The following is a 17,050-nucleotide window of genomic DNA, read 5'->3' as shown; positions in this document are numbered from 1 at the left end:
TTTCCATTGTAATAATTATACCAACCCAATTTTCATCTACAGATGCAATATGCCAACAAATATCACCTACGTACATTCTCCAATAAGTGGTAAAAAAGGCAGAAACCAACCCATACAATAGATATAAGTTAACTCCAAAAGAAATAATTTTAAGAGTTACTGTGATATTAGGATTTTCCACTGATTTGGTAATAGAACATTACATTGCAAAACATGACATGATGCAGAAGAAAATCCAATTTAAAATCAGAAAAACCCATTGCAAATACTGTACTTTATTTTGACAAATTCAATAAATCACTAACAGCTGATTCATTAAAAAGTAGTGTAGAATTATGCATATGGTCGTAATGTAAACAAATCTGAAGAGGCAACTTTAAAAGCTTCAGGAGCAGAGCCCCAAGGGAATTTACCTCGTTCCTCTTTTGATGGCTCATCTACAGACCAAGACCTTTCTTTAGAGACCCCTACCATGTTTCTACGCCCAGCTGTTCTCTCAAATTAGCTATGACAAAAACCCCGATTTCCTCCATAAGAATAACATGGGATGGGAATTTAAAGGCCACTGGGGCAGAGCCCCAAGGGAATTCACCATGTTTCTCTTTTGATGGCTCATCTACAGACCAAGACCTTTCTTTAGACACCTCTACCGAGTTTCTACACCCAGCCGTTCTCTCAAAATAGCTATGACAATGAAAAACAGTTTCAAATTAATATATAGACTAGTAGAACCCCGTCGAAATCGCCGGTTCATCTTGAGGTTTTATGAAAATTCAGCTAACTGCGATAGAGAGTGAAGTCATTAGTTAAGTGAAGGGAGGATAAACATAATAATAAGTATGACGATTGTGTTCCCTAAAAAACGTGATTGATGAATTCGTTTAACACAATATTTCCTACCTTTTTATCGGCTTTAGGTTGCCCAAAAGGTTTTTTAGGAGTCTTATAAAATTGTTAGTTTATGAGTTTGTTTCATGTCAAAGCCACTTTCACTATATGGGAGAATGAGTTCATATCTATCAGTACGTATAGTCTATCATGTTACGGAAAGAGTCAATATTTATTACTAACAACTAATTCAATCTGCTTTGGAAAATCATTCAGATTGTATCCAGATTTATAAGTAAATCTTCATCTTTGGTCATAAAAATACAGAATTTTATCAGCATATTAAATCAGTTTTTTTTTTATTTGATAAAAATATCTGATTCTCTAGAAAGCAGTAAGACTCTTACTTCGATCTAAGCAATTTTAATTCCTTCTCTTGCCACATCGACCCATGTATTTAATCATCCTGTTCTTACTTGATAATTCATTAACTTATAGTTCGGGATAGTTTCGCCTTGGCCAGATCGATAACATAAAGCTGTGCATGCATTTCGTGGATGGAATGAACCATAATTGTCGGAAATTTGATAACAAATCTTCAACATTTGCGGGACCAAATCCATAACCTAGTCCAGCCTTGGTAACAAATTATGCAAATACGATTAGATGTGTTGACACTGTTGTGTTTCCGAATGCTTTGTATGTAGTGAGGTTTAGATGCGTTGTTACATGTGTACAGCAAAGTAAAAGCCCGGTACACATTTTTTTAAATACCTGAATTGACATTAGTTCACCTACTTCACCAAAACCATAGATGAAACATACTCCGTAGTTAGTCAATTCCAAAACTAAAACACAGCTCTCATCCTCAACGTACTCATATATGACACAAATTTTAACCCGATTGTCGAAAACTTTTATACCAATAAATAAATTTCTGGTGTTCTTTCTTGATTTCAAAAATAAATGGTAATTGAAAGTAGGCAAAAAAAGGCAAGTGCCAACCTTACAATATATATAAGCTAACCCGATAAGGAATATGTTATGTTCCTAAGGAATGTGTTATATATTATGTTCCTTTAAAATTGATATGTCACACTTATTTCATAATTTAAAATTTTCTAAGATCAATAAAGCATATATTTTTAATCACAACATTTAAAACGTATCATAAATTCATCATTTTGTTGAAACTATAAAAAAAACTTGCCATGGAGTGGAGAATCAATTTAAAATCATAAATAATAATGTAAACATTTAATTTTGACAGTTTCAGTAAACCTTTGAATACTATTTTAATATTAACAGCTGGTTCATTAAAAGTAGTGTAAAATTATCCATATGGTCGTAATGTAAACAAAATTGCTGAGTGAACTTTAAAGGCCTCAGGGGCAGAGTCCCAAGGAAATTTACCTCGTTTCTCTTTTGAGGGCTCACCTACAGACCAATACCTTTCTTTAGACACCCCTACCAAGTTTCTACACCCAGCCGTTCTCTCAAATTGGCTGTGACAAAAACCCCGTTTTCCTCCGTAAGAATAACATGGGATGGGACTTAAAAAGGCCACTGGGGCAGAGCCCCTAGGGAATTTACCACGTTTCTCTTTTGATGGCTCATCTACAGACCAAGACCTTTCTTTAGACACCCCTACCGAGTTTCTACGCCCAGCCGTTCTCTCAAAATAGCTATGACAAAGAAAAACAGTTTCAAATTAATATATAGATATTTCCATTTCTAATCCAAGCAAAGTTCAAGCAGTTAACCATTTCCTGAAAACAAAAAGCTGCCAAGATGAACTAAAACATGTACACATTTTCCTATTCTTTCCTCAAAAAGTCGAACAGAAAAATAATTTGCATAATTTTTCCTTTGAATACTCGGGGGCAGAGCCTCGATTTGTATACATCAGTCGTTATAGAATCTTGAATCTTACTTATTTTCTATATTCAATGCCAACATCACAGAATAATAAACTAACCTGTTAGTTTGAAAGACAACTTTTATATTCAACTAGCTGTTAGTTAAAACAAATTATATTGCACTAAAACAAACTTAAAATTTTAAAGATTGCTCTAAAAAATAAATTTAAATAGTCTGTCATCCTCTTACCCATAAAATGGACGTACAATGAGCATAGCATTACACATAGTATAAATAAGTCAACCCTAAGCATGTAATTATTATCCAAATGCTGAATTTGTGACACAAAAGCTGAATGTTTACAGCTGTTATGTTAAGCAAATTATTTTATGCCAAAAGCTAGTTTAGAATCTTAGCGTCGGCTGCTAGACTTTTTAAAAATTAAAACTTAATTTTTATGGCTTCGACATTCCCTAGTTCACAAAATTATCTTTCTTTCAACACAAAAATCATGAAAATCCGTCGAGTGGTTGATTCAGAATCGTGAAATAAAAAAACACTGTTTCGTTTTAATATTATAGATACTCATAAGGTTAACATGGGGAACTACAGAGCCACTGGGGCGGAGTCCGGAAGGATTTTTTAGATAAGAATATGCCTATTTGTTAATCTGGAATGTGAGCTATCATTATGCCAAATTTCAGCCCAATCCGTCCAGTATTTTTGCGTTTACTTGTCACAAACATACATACATCCATACATCCAAACTTTCTCATTCATAATATTAGTAGGATTAAAATCATGTGTGATTATTTGTTTCTTTTACTGTATTTTGTTTATTTCAGTTTTACTACTTAACCAATCAATAGTTTTATTAATACTTATGATGTCAAAAGGGGTGAAGCCCGTGGGTAACAGCTAGTTTTGTTAAACGATGTCTTAAATTTTTTTTTATCACAATTTTATTTACAATCTGTTCATTTTTAGAACATTTAGCAAATACAATCACAAATTTTAATAAAACGTTAGTTAATCTCTGTCCATTGACAGAGCTAACTTAAAAATATTTCAATGAAAACATAAATATGTAAATAAACAAGGGAAAATTAAATTGTTCAAACAAAACGTGTGCTTAGATCCAAAACATGAATCCTTTTTAGCCTGTATATACTGGTGCTGTTGTCCAAGAGGTTTAGAGCCAGGTGATTAGGGTGATTTTCAAGTTTCTTTAGATATTTTGCACTAAATTTGGTTATTTCCTCTTCAACCGTAGGAATTCCACTGTCCTTGTGAAGGATATTGTTATTAACATACCACGGGGCTTGCAGAATGAACCTTAAAACTTTTGACTGAAATCGTTGGATAATGTTTATGTTCGACATACTGGACGTTCCCCACAGTTGGATTCCATAAGTCCAAATTGGCTTCAGTATTACTTTGTATAGTAATAATTTATTTGCAATGGTCAATTTTGATTTACTATTTAGGAGCCAGGAAAGATTTTTAAATTTTAAATTTAGGTACATTCTTTTATTCCAGATATGGGTTTTCCAGGTTAATCTTTTGTCAATCGTCATGCCGAGATATTTCACATCGTGGGATTGCGGAATTTGGACATTATTTAAGGTTACAGGAGGACAAGTACCTAATCTGGTAGTGAAGGTCACATGAGTAGATTTGCTCTCATTCACTTTTATTTTCCATGTTTGCAACCATTCTTCTAAGTCATCTAGGGAATTTTGAAGATTAAGTGAAGCTACCACTGGATCAGGATGGGACACTAAAATAGCTGTATCGTCAGCAAAAGTGGCCACAGAAGTATTCACATTTTCAGGTAGATCGGCTGTAAACAGAGTATATAGTACAGGTCCGAGAACACTTCCTTGTGGAACGCCAGCTTGAATTGGGTACAATTTTGTAATGCTATCTCCAAATTTAACTCTGAAATATCTGTCGGTTAGGTATGATTTAATTGTCATATAAAATGTATGATGAAGATTCAGTTTGAGTTTATAAAGTAGGCCTGTGTGCCAAACTTTGTCAAAGGCTTGACTTACATCGATAAAGACAGCTGTACAATAGTTCTTTTTCTCAAGGTCTTCTTTAATTGTATTAACCAATCTATGTACTTGTTCAACTGTGGAATGCTCCCGTCGAAACCCAAACTGATGATTTGGAATCAAGTTTCTGTCCTCTACTTCTTCAAGTAGACGATTCAAGAAGAGCATCTCAAACAATTTGGATGTTATTGGAAGTAGACTGATAGGTCGATATGAACTTGCTTGTTGAGGTGGTTTTCCTGGCTTTGCTATCATGATTATTTCTGAAACTTTCCATTGTGACGGGAAATACTCAGTCCGTATAATTGAATTAAAAATGAGTGTCAGGTATATGAATGCTTTTCTAGGAAGCTCTTTCATTGCTTTTCCCGTGATTAAGTCGTATCCAGGGGCTTTAAACAGTTTTAATTTGTTTACAAGTTTACAGACTTCTGAGGGAGTAAAGGGCTTTATTGGAGGTGATAACTGATTTGGTGAGTCAATGAACTCAAGAATTTCGTCAAGATTATTAAAATTATTATTTTGATTTTGATTGGGAGTAAACACTGCGGCCAAGTGGTTTGCAAACACTTCAGATTTTTCAATATCGTTTCTTGCCCAAGTTCCATCGGACTTAGAGATGTTTTAAATGACTGAAATAACATTAAACAAATTGTAAACAAAACGCAACCTCGGAACCTCTACAGTGCACCGGACAGAACTAACAATAAAATTGGCTTCAGCTGTTCTATAAGGATGAGAAACCTACTAAGGGCTATGGTTTTATCATGTTTTATCTATCTATGATTATATAAAAGTCGACCATACCATAGACTAACGAGTATGTTTTATCTATGACCATACTTTCTATTTGAACATTTTGAGCCACCCCCTACCCTTACCACCCCAAAGGGTAAAATTTAAAAAAATAAACATTATTATTGCAGACCCTCAAATCGAAGAAGGTTGCCGCAAACAGATTTGAAATATCAAAAATAGTCTAAAAGTTAAGGGTGGGGGTTAGTAAATTACTTTTTAGCCACCCTATAGTGCTATATTATATTATATATATTTTATACTAGCAATATATTTATATTTTTTTACAAAAGGGATTGAAAACCTTATTTTTGCTGTTTTTATAAACAGAAAAAGCAGTCTTTGAGCTACAGAATCAAGGTGCTTGATTCTAAAAAGGCTTTAATTTTGAGTTGATGATTCTGGCTAGAAACTGTGAGAGTGATACATCAACAAAACAAACCAACACAGTCATGTTAGCGGAATTCACATCTGTTGTTAGTTGGTATGTTATTTACCAAAATGAGTCATTGAATTAATTCTCATCCGACCGTTGTGTTATGTGGTCTAAACTATTCCAAGGAATTTGAAGATAACAAATTAATCTAATTTTGAAGGATTTAATTTTATACACATACATACATACTCACACATAGCTATAATTAAGTTGTTTTCTTATTACAGAATAACAGAATGATAACCAGTTTTGTTATTGAAACTCAGACATTAAATCTCTCACTCTGCAAACTCTTTTATCGAGAGCGAAAGGCACAGTGATGTAAATTCAATTTCTCATGCTTTTGACATCATATTGCAGTGCGGGGATAGCAGTTTAGGGCACAAGTCAAGCGACAGTGTGGCATATCAAGGTTCTGTTTCTTCTGGTGTTGTAGTTGTGCTGGTATTCCCTTAAAATATTCTTCTGGACGTTTCTGAATGAATCTGAATGTTTGTGTGTTGCTCAATCATGCATAAACTACTGGATGGATTGGGCTGAAATTTGGCATGGTGTGTTCCCATTCCCAATTAACATTTAGGCATGTTCTTATCTCAAAAATCCCAACAAGGAGCTATGTGTGTTCATGAGGACTGTCCGTCAGCAAGAAAGGCGCGGACACTGTAGTAGTCTTTACCCGCGAGAAATGTCCTCAAGTACCTTTTGAAGCATCCCGGATCTGGGATCTTATATGGACTTGATTTGAAGAGGGAGAGCATTGAACAGTTTGATGGCATCATCATTTAGACGACGTTCAAATAGTGGTGGTTGAATGGGCTGGAATTCTCAGATTGAAAGTATTGCGAAGCAGATATGAGTGGGTGGTTGCGGTGTGGAAATGAGAATAATTTGACTTCAGAAAAGTGAGGACTTCTAGAATGTAAATACAGGGAAAAGTTAAAATTGCGGATGATTTAAATACAGCTCTACAAGTATGTTTGTAGGGAAGGCCGTGAATTATTCTGATAGCTCTCCTTTGAAGGCGAAAAAGGAAATGGGTTCTTGTGCTTTCACCACCCCCACCCAAGGCTATTAAAAAGAAAAAGAGGAAAAGAAAAAAACGAATACCTATTGTCTACCACCTCGCTTTACTCTGCGATACTAACTTTTTCTTTTTAATAGCCTTGACCCCCACCATAGTGCAACTGCATATATCGTGTGGATAAAGTACACCGTAGTAAGCAGTAAGAAGTACATTTTTTTTAAATTTTGCTAGTTGGCGCAGAAGAAAAATTCCTGAACTGACCTTCTACAAACAGAATCAATGTGGGGTTTGAAATAAATGTATCGTCCAACAACAACCCCAGGAATTTAATTAAGCAGTGGTTTCAGTTTCAGTGCCATCCAAAATAAAATTTTATTTGTTTTTGGTTTTCCTAATTGAGAATTCAACAAGCTGAGTTTTTGTTAGATTGATTTTGAGGAGATTTTCGTCGAACCACTGCAACAAGCAACTGTCTTGTTGAGCGGAGCGAGCGAAGCTCTTATACTACACTCCTGCTTTTGTTTTACAAATACTCCTCCTGAACGGCTGAAGCGATCTTCACGAAATTTAACACAGTCATAGTACCCAACCATGGGAAGGTATAAATCTCTATATTGAGTGATTAAACTCATGACGTTTATATTTAATTGTATAATCGTTCTGTTCTTTTTAACAACAATGAATAGTCAACTAATTAGGCCTAAGCCTGTTGCGTGGAGAAGGAGAAGTTAAAACGAGGTCATTAAAAAACACTACAACATAATTATACAGACAAAAATCACACTGCCCTTGATTTGCATATAAATTTGTAAAAAATGTACCTGTAGCTAAAAATACAAAATAATTTTACGAAATGAAATCACAACCACTTGGTTTACAGATAATGTTTAAAACTAAACGGTTTAACTTAGACAATAAAATCCCAAAGGATTAACACTAATATTGCTGTGTGCACTTTGACAAGAATTAATCACCAATTAAATTAGGCCTATATGCTCCTCTGTCAAATTCATGAGAAGATGTAACAACGTCGTTTTTAAACCAAATATGCCTACTGGTAGGCCTATTGTCTACCACCTCGCTTTACTCTGCGATACTAACTTACAAAATAGTTTTAAACATTGCCATGTAGTAGTCCAAAGTTAAGTAGGAAAAATATATAGGTTCCAGCTACTAGGAAAAATAAGGTTTCAAGCTAAGCAAACTGCTTATTTTGATGTTTTTATAAATGTAATGTAACGTACCGGTAAACCAATTACTAAAGTTTTCACTTATTCTTTTTAGTCTACATTATAGTCGTATTGATAAATTTTATTGCACCAAAGGGAAATTTTGAAAGTGGTTGACAATATATTTCTTACTTTTAACTGCTCGAATAAAACTAGACCTAAGTTATAGGTCTATACTTAAACGAATTGATAATTTTAAGAATCGATTAGCCTATCTCAATTATTCGCTGTTAGGAAATGATTACAAACAAAAAGTTAATGTATTTATAAAAAATGCATTCTTATGACAAAATTAAATTATAAATTTCTCAGATAAAAAAAAACTACTGATTAGTGAAATTAAGAGAAAATTATATTCTAACAAAATCAGAAGCAAAATTTTAAGGCCGCCGAGGAGATTCGAACCTGGGATCTCAAATAATAATCGTTATTGCTTTTTAATAATTATTATTGAGCGGAGCGTAGCGAAGCGAGTGAAGCTCTTATCATTGACTTTATAACTTCTCTAATACTACACTCCTGCTTTTGATTAATAGCATTGAGCATAATTTACTACAAAATGAATAACCATAAGGGTTGCCAGAATTAGAATAATGGACCATATTGCGTTTGGATCATAGATAAAACATACTCTTGGTTAGTCTATGGTTTGGATACTGTAAATAACTTTTACAGTATTTTATGTGAGCAAGACGTGCCATTAATGTAGGCTTTGTATATTTACTGCAATTCCTATTTGCAGTCTACAAATAGGAATTCCATTATTGTGAACCAAATTTAACACTCATAGTTTCGATAACGCAATTAGACAATTCGTTGACGTAAACCCGACGCATCATTTACTTTGAATACTGCACATAGACATCCCATATAAGTGAAGCAGAAGTAGGCCTAAGCCTACCATTGACTTCGGACACTGCAATTCGGCATTTTATTTAAGTGAACGAAATAAATGGACCATTGATTTAGGATACTGCAAGTAGACTATTCATTTACATGTACCATTGAGTTTGGATACTACAAGTAAACAATCCGTCTACGTGAACCAGACGTACCATTGACTTAAGAATCTGTAAATAGGCATTACATTTATGCGAACTAAATATATTATTAGCATTGGATACTGCAAGTATACATTTAACTTATGAGAACCAGATGAAACATAGAATATGGTTTCTGCAAGTAGACAATTCATTCACTTAATCCGGACTTATGATTGACTTTGGATACCTACTGCAAATAGGCATTCTATTTAAAATGCGAACCAAATATATCATTGACATTGAATTAATATGCTGGCTCCGCTCAATATTGCAAGCAGACAACTGCATTGTACACCTAAAGGCACACATACCTAGTTCGAGTCGGTTTGGGCTGGAAACAGCGAGATGTGTCTTCAGCAAAAAGACATAATTCACTCTTTTGAACAACTAACGGGACGATGGGAGGTCGTTGAGGAAGAGGAGGAACAGTACCGGACCAAGAACCGACCCCTGAGGCACTCCACTGACGATCGTACCAGTAGAGGATCTGTGAGGGCGTAAGTAGACACCCAGTGCTTAGTGCTATCCAATGCTTTCACCTCTACATATTAACTTCGGTTGGCAAGGTAATACGAGATCCATTGTAGTGACAGCCTTCTAATTCAATAAGAGTGTAACTTCTTCTTGAGAAGGTCATTTTTGTATTAGTTTTCACAGCCTGATCAAGGCCGCACAATTTTTATTTCACTATTAGTTTTGTCATTTAGAGACTTCTGATTGGCTGACGTCACTTTTTTCAATTTTTTTATTGGTAGGTGGAATGCGTTACGCACTTCTACGATACGTTGAGCGCTGGGGTTGGGGGAAATGGGCATACGGGAGGGACGATGGCTAAAGGTGTGGTGACGTCATATCTATAATGGCTAATAAATGTCTCTTGAGGCAACACGATTACCGTAACGAGACGATGTGATTTCAGCGGCGTTCGTGGCATAGTTGGTAGCGCATCAAACTAGTGTTCAGGAGGTCTCGAGTTTGAAATCCGTCGGGGACATTAACTTTTTGTCAAAGATTTTGCTTTATTTGGTTTTTATCTTATATCTTTTTTTATATCATCAGCAAGTTTGGTTGGTTAGGTTATGACAATTTAATTTTACTATACAAAATTTTAAAAATGATTTTATTATTAAAAATTATAAGTAAACATTCATTTATTTTTTATCTTATATATTTTTTATATTATCAGCAAGTTTGGTTGGTTAGGTTAGGTTATGACGGTTAAATTTTATAATTAAAAAGTTAATTTTATAACTAAAAATTATAAAATTAACTTAATTTAAATTTGTCAACTTAGCGAGCGGCGAATGCTGACACTATGTTAGCCATCGTCCCTCCCGTGTGTCCCACCGGGGGTTGGGGTGGTATTGTAAAAACAATAACAATCAAATCAAAACAAATACAGGGTCCGGCAGAAAAACCTCCCCTAAAAGAAAAGCTAATAGAAACAAAACCATATAAGGTAGAACATTTTTATTTATACCAACTAAAAGTACATATTCTGCCATTTTAGAAAATGTACCATTCTTAGGGTTTACCATTAGTCTTACTTTTTAAATAAAACATCTCTTAAATGGCTTCCTTTACAGTCGACACACTGGTTGAGTCTTTCCCTTAAGTTATCCATTACTTGTTGAGTCATTTCTGGAAGAATAGCTTCAACCTCTTGTGTAATTGCTTCTTTCAGGGCTCGTAAAGATTGTGGACGTTGTTCATAAACTTTTGATTTTAAATAGCCCCAAAGGAAAAAAATCACAGGGCGCCAAGTCCGGCGATCGTGGGGGCCAGCCAATGTCACCACGCAACGAGATCACATGGCCAGGAAACATTTCCTTCACCAATGCCAGTGACTGCCGCGCTGTGTGGGCTGTAGTGCCATCTTGCTGGAACCACACGTTCTCAATTTCACCAAAAAGTTCCCTTAGTTTCGGTTGGAGAAAGTTGCGGAGCATGGCACAATAGCGTTCACTGTTGACGGTTAAATTCCTGTAATTTTCTTCGAAAAAGTAAGGACCGATCACTCCGGAATTGTAAACAGCACACCATACTGTTACTTTCGGGCTATGAAGTGGCCGTTGATGAAGTTCTTGTGGGTTTTGTTCAGACCAGTACCTACAATTTTGGCTGTTCACTGTTCCGGAAAGGTGAAGGTGTGCTTCATCAGAAACAATCACTACATCTTCGGGACGAATGTTTCGAAGAAGGTCTCGGCACAACCTTACACGGACACCACAGTCTCGTTCACTCAGTTCTTGTGTAGTTACAATTTTGTAAGGATGCATTTTTAAATCTCGATGCAAGATTCTTCTCACACTCCGATCAGAAATCCGTAATGCTGCCGCATGCTTTTTAGCGGATCGTTGAGGAGATTGTTGAACTGAAGCTCTAACTGCATCAACGTTTCCGGGGCCTGTTGCAGTCCGTGGTCGTCCAAGTGGTTTCCGTTTTAATGCAGAACCTGTCTCACGAAAGTTAGAAACCCAAGAATGAATTGTTTTCTTATCGGGAGCGGGGTCCCGTCGTCCCAAGCGTGTTCAAGGACAAACACGCTTTTTTTTCTTTTTTTTTTTAAAGCGAACACGAAAAGCCATTTTGAATAAAATTTTCTACTACGAATGCACGATGTTCACCAGACCACGCCATGGCGTACACTGAAAACGGCACGTACGTAGGCAGCTACTCAACTCGACGTTCTGTACCCACGAGCACCTCAGCTTCCACAAGCACAGAAGGCCCTGAAACAGTTCCTGGGATAACAGCTATTTGTGTAATAGCTTCACTGTATATCTTTATTTGACCTGTTAAGATAGTTGTTTCAACAGTTGCAGTTGCGAACATCGATGTATAATACTCTTGCGAACTGTGCATTGTGATTTTAAGGTGTTTATTCTTTACTGTTTGTTTATTTTTGACTTGAGCTGCTTGATAAGGTGTTTTATGATTATGAAAATGAAAGTGTTGTGAGTGAGCTGAAATAATTCATTTTGCGTGCATGAATTATTTATGAAGTTTTAAATGTTCACTTAACCTATCTTTTTTGGATTCCTCAAGAGAGAGTGAGTGTTAATGTTAGGTTGCGTTGCGTTTGTGTGTGAATTTGTTAGATTGGAGTTTTGGTAGTGGTAACTTAGGTCTCGGTTTATTTTAAATAAGTTAGTTGGGCCTTTCAGTGGAGTTTAGGTCTAAGTTATTGCCTTTGAAAAAGTTAAATTAATAACTTATCTATTTATAAGAGTATGCCTAAGTTTACCTTAGAGACTTTTGACCTACCACTACCAAAACTGCAATCTAACATATTCACACACAAACACATAACCTAACAATCACTCTCTCTTGAGGAATCCGAAAAATATAGGTTAAGTAAACTTCATAAATAATTCATGCACGCAAAACATTTAGGCTAATTGTCAATACCTAATAACAAATCAGCTTCAGCTCACTCACAACACTTTCATTTTCATAATCATAAAACACCTTATCAAGCAGCTCAAGTCAAAAATAAACAAACAGTAAAGAATAAACACCTTAAAATCACAATGCACAGTTCGCAAGAGTATTATACATCGATGTTCGCAACTGCAACTGTTGAAACAACTATCTAAACAGGTCCAATAAAGATATACAGTGAAGCTATTACACAAATAGCTGTTATCCCAGGAACTGTTCGAAGGCCTTCTGTGCTTGTGGAAGCTAAGGTGCTCGTGGGTACAGAACGTCGAGTAGCTACACTCAAGGACGCGCCCCCCACCACTCTGCTCCTTCTACTGTCCACCTGTCCACATCACGTTACTTTGTAATCGCGGAGTTTTTTTCTGCCGGACCATGTACATACTAATTTGACAGGGACAATCAGGCGATCTTTTGTTTGCAATCCGAGTGACGTCAGAATATGATGGGAATTAGCACACCCATGTTATTTCCTTCCACCGACCACCATGCCAGATGCCAGCAGAAAACATTGGTTGTTTGGGGCCGCAGCTGTACCAACCGTAAAATAATCTTTGATTTTTTTTACGATAGTGCCAGCCGTATTAGCCTATGAAAAGTGAAAAAGAATAAGAAAACAGAAAACTAAATTTAATTAAGTAAACACACACAACAAACGTCAAACATGGTTGTGGGACCCGTCGATCACACTATTCAAGCTGATATAATTTTTGTTATTGAAGGGACTGCAATTAACGGCGCTTATTTAAATGATCTAAAGTCAAATTATATTATACCAACATTAGAGTGAGTACCATGTTGAATCTTTTTCTTTTGTAGCAATTCAACTTGCTCTAGGCCAGGGCCTGAGGCTGGCACCTTAGGTAGGCTAGATTAATTAGGATTAAATCTCCGGAAAAATATTTTACAAACTTTTTGTTTGAAATCAAATCACATAACTTTATTTTAAACAAAAAGTTTGTAGGCTAAAAAAAATCGCAGAGGATACGCGTCCGGTAACAGGACGAGGATTAGGTGTCCACGGCAGTTACTGTCATAACCTAACCTAACCAACCAAACTTGCTGATAATGAAAAAAAATCAAGTGAAGGTTCAATTCTCTTCATAACATAAAATTATAAATGCCAAAAATTTTAACAAAAGCTGTACAGTTAAGAAGAAATTACGGTAATTCTGAGCAATTACTTGGTCAGCCCCAATTTTTTTCATATTTTACTACGGTCATCAGGAGGTTCTCAGAAAGTAAGAAACATATAATTCAAGGCCCGCAAGGTTAATTTAGGTTAGGTTAGGTTAGGTTAAGTTAGGTTATTAATTAACCTAACCTAACCTAACCTAACGTAACGGTACTGATACAATTGGCCTTAGAGATGTATTTGAGACTAAACAAACATAATAAGTTAGGTTAGGTTAGGTTAGGAGTTAGGTTATTAATTACCTCAGTAATCGCCGGGTTCAACGTCCTCATCCGAGTCAGCGGCAACTGGATCAACGCCGCAAGCCACTGTTATCGCTTGGACTTTGAACCTTCTTATCGCTCGGCAACCTGTACGATGGCCTTGCGGGCCTTGAATTACATGTTTCTTGCTTTCTGAGAACCTCCTGATGCCCGTAGTAAAATATGAAAAAAATTGGGGTTGACCAAGTAATTGCTCAGAATTACCGAAATTACATTCAAAGCAAAATCTGTGACAAAAAGTTAAAGAAACCGATGTGTTTCGAACCAGGGACCTCTTGGATATCAGCCGAGCACTCTATCCACCACACCACGAACAACGCTGGCCAAACATCGTATCGTAGTGGTAATGGCGTTCCGGAACCCCACAACCCGGTGACGTCACTACCAGACGCCTAATCCACGTCTGGTTACCGGACGCGTATCCTCTGTGAAAAAAAAACGTAGTTTGCTAAATTAAAAAATTCTAAGTAGCCTAGCCTAAGTTATGCCTAGGCCTATGTCCTGTGTAACTTTAGGGGCAAACAAATTAATGTTTAATGCATGCCAAAAACCGCTAATGGTAGGCAAAAGTAGGGGCCTACGGCCAAAAATGTCTATTTAGGCCTAGGCTACTGTAAATCTTTTTCTGATAAAATCCTGTTTTGGTTTGCCGAAAGGCAGAGGATACGCGTCTGGTCCAGTAACCAGACTTGGATTAGGCCAAACTTGTTGGCAATGAAAAAATCGGTAATTATTTACCGTATTTACACTGGGATATGATGTAATTTTGATATGTCTACTTACAGTATTTTTAACGCTGAATCCAAAAATGCAATCAGTTTTGGTTGGAGAGATTCCTATGTGGCCGTATAGTTAAATAATTAATATTAAGCTTCGGTTTTGTAGATTTATTAACATATTTGTGGTAGGCTATGGACGAGTCCAAGTTCTAGTGGCGACTAACACTAAAAGGGGTGGAAGGTTTGTGGAGTGGAAACAGCTGTCAGCTGTTTACATTCAATACTAAACTGACAAAACAACACACTACGCCATGAGAGCAAAATCAGAGTTACAATATGCAATAACTAACTTAGATTTTTCAAAGAAAATGGACTTTGGTACTGTTTAGAAAATACAATAAATCAACTACAATACATAAACTATTAATCACATGAACATAAAATATAAAACAAAATAGAATTTATTCACGTAAAATATCAGTAATAGAAGCTAGGCCCCTGCCGACATGATCATAGTCCTCATTCCAATCCTCAACCATTGGCTAATGCCTCAACGTCTGTTAATGAACATGCCATAGTGCATAATCCCATAGTACATAATCCCATTGTGTCTAAAAGTGAAAACGTGCCACAGTGCATAATTTAATGTATCAGCAACTAATAAATTATGTTACATAATCTAATCTAATATAATCTAACCTAACCTAACCCAACCCAACCTTAATATTAATGTTTAAATTGCAGTTTATGTCAGAAAAGGCATGTGAGGAAAATAGGTCGGACTCTATGCGGATTCGTGACTATATTAAGTCCTTTGAAGTGAGGTTAGATTAGGTAAGTTAAAGGTTAGGTTATAATGAACCTAACCTTTACCTTCCTAATCTAACCTCACTTCAAAACACTTAATACAGTCACGAATCCGCATAAAACCTGACCTACCTTCCTCACATGCCTAAATAAGAACTGATTATTTGGTTTCAAAAATCAAAACCAATTGATTTGATTTCATTCCGCATTAGATCAAGTATAAACAGTTGTTTGCTCTTCTCACTCAGTCCTCGTCACTCCTCACTCAGTGACGTAGCCAGGGGAGGGGTCCTGGTGGTCCGGACCCCCCCCTTCTGGTCTTAAATATAATATTTTTTGTTAAATTAAATGTAGAATTATATAATCGTACTGTATTGACGTTGGGGTTGATTATTTTCAATGTCAAGAGAGCTAAAAAAAACCGTTTTAGGGTCCTATATTTTTAAACGTTTCCCTAGACCCCCCCCCCCCCTTTACCCAGACTCCCCGGTCGGTCGACCCCGCCTATTTTGAAATCCTGGCTACGTTACTGCCTCACTCAGTACGGACCCGTCCAGTCCAGACCAAGCCATGTTGCCATTACCTTCAATACCGCTCAATTATCCTTAGATTCGTAATCCTAACCTTCGTTTTACGGCCACTATGTCAACTTAGGAATCGCTCCGACAAAAACTGATTGCATTTTTGGATTCAGCGTTAAAAATACTGTAAGTAGACATATAAAAATTACATCATATCCCAATGTAAATACAGTAAATATTTGCCAAAAAATCGAATAAAAGTTAAATTCTGTTAACCCTTTGGGTGCCAGAAATTTATTTTGGTTGGCTACTTTCCGAAAAGTGCTTTTTACTAGGTATGTCCGAAAAGTGCCAGGCTTTCCATAGGGACGAAGTTTAGTGCGCAAGAATACTAATCAGTAAAAGTTTAAATTTTCATCCCAAAAGTGCCATGGAATGATATATTGTGCCTCGATCGTATGAAAAATCGATTGAAATCACTGTTGTTTTAAAATAACAACCGAGTCAATCGATATGCCAATTAAAACTCACATGATTGAAAGGAGCGCCGGCCCGATTTATCGTTGCAATGTATTTTTCGGTAAGACTACAGACGACGATGTATCGTTGTGAAGTATATTTTTCAGATGTGTTGTGCCAAACGATAATCGTTGCATGGCACTCAAAGGGTTAAGAAAAAAAATTATAAATGCCTTAAATTCTAACAAAAGATGCACAGTTAAGAAGAAATGGCATTCTAAGCAAAATCTTAAAGACAAATTTAGTGACACCAATGGGATTCAATCTAAGTATCTCTTGAACATCAGCCGAGTACTCTATCCACTAC

General features: G+C 36.1%; 1 protein-coding gene across 1 annotated transcript in view; it reads left to right on the top strand.

Moving 5' to 3' along the window:
* The first annotated feature begins 13,370 nt into the window (after window positions 1-13,370).
* Window positions 13,371-17,050, top strand: part of LOC128984228 (mediator of RNA polymerase II transcription subunit 25-like) — a 46,246-nt gene continuing 42,566 nt past the window's right edge. The window contains exon 1 of the mRNA XM_054403529.1: window positions 13,371-13,505. Coding sequence (XP_054259504.1) covers window positions 13,384-13,505 — 122 coding nt within the window. The 5' untranslated portion in view covers window positions 13,371-13,383. The remainder of the gene's footprint in view (window positions 13,506-17,050) is intronic.

Source organism: Macrosteles quadrilineatus, unplaced genomic scaffold (genome assembly GCF_028750875.1).
Source record: "Macrosteles quadrilineatus isolate MER2022 unplaced genomic scaffold, UCM_ALF_1.0 Scaffold_2__2_contigs__length_208266976, whole genome shotgun sequence".
NCBI lineage: Eukaryota > Metazoa > Arthropoda > Insecta > Hemiptera > Cicadellidae > Macrosteles > Macrosteles quadrilineatus.
The sequence above is the reverse complement of the archived record's forward strand: the minus strand, read 5'-3'. Positions and strand labels throughout refer to the sequence as shown.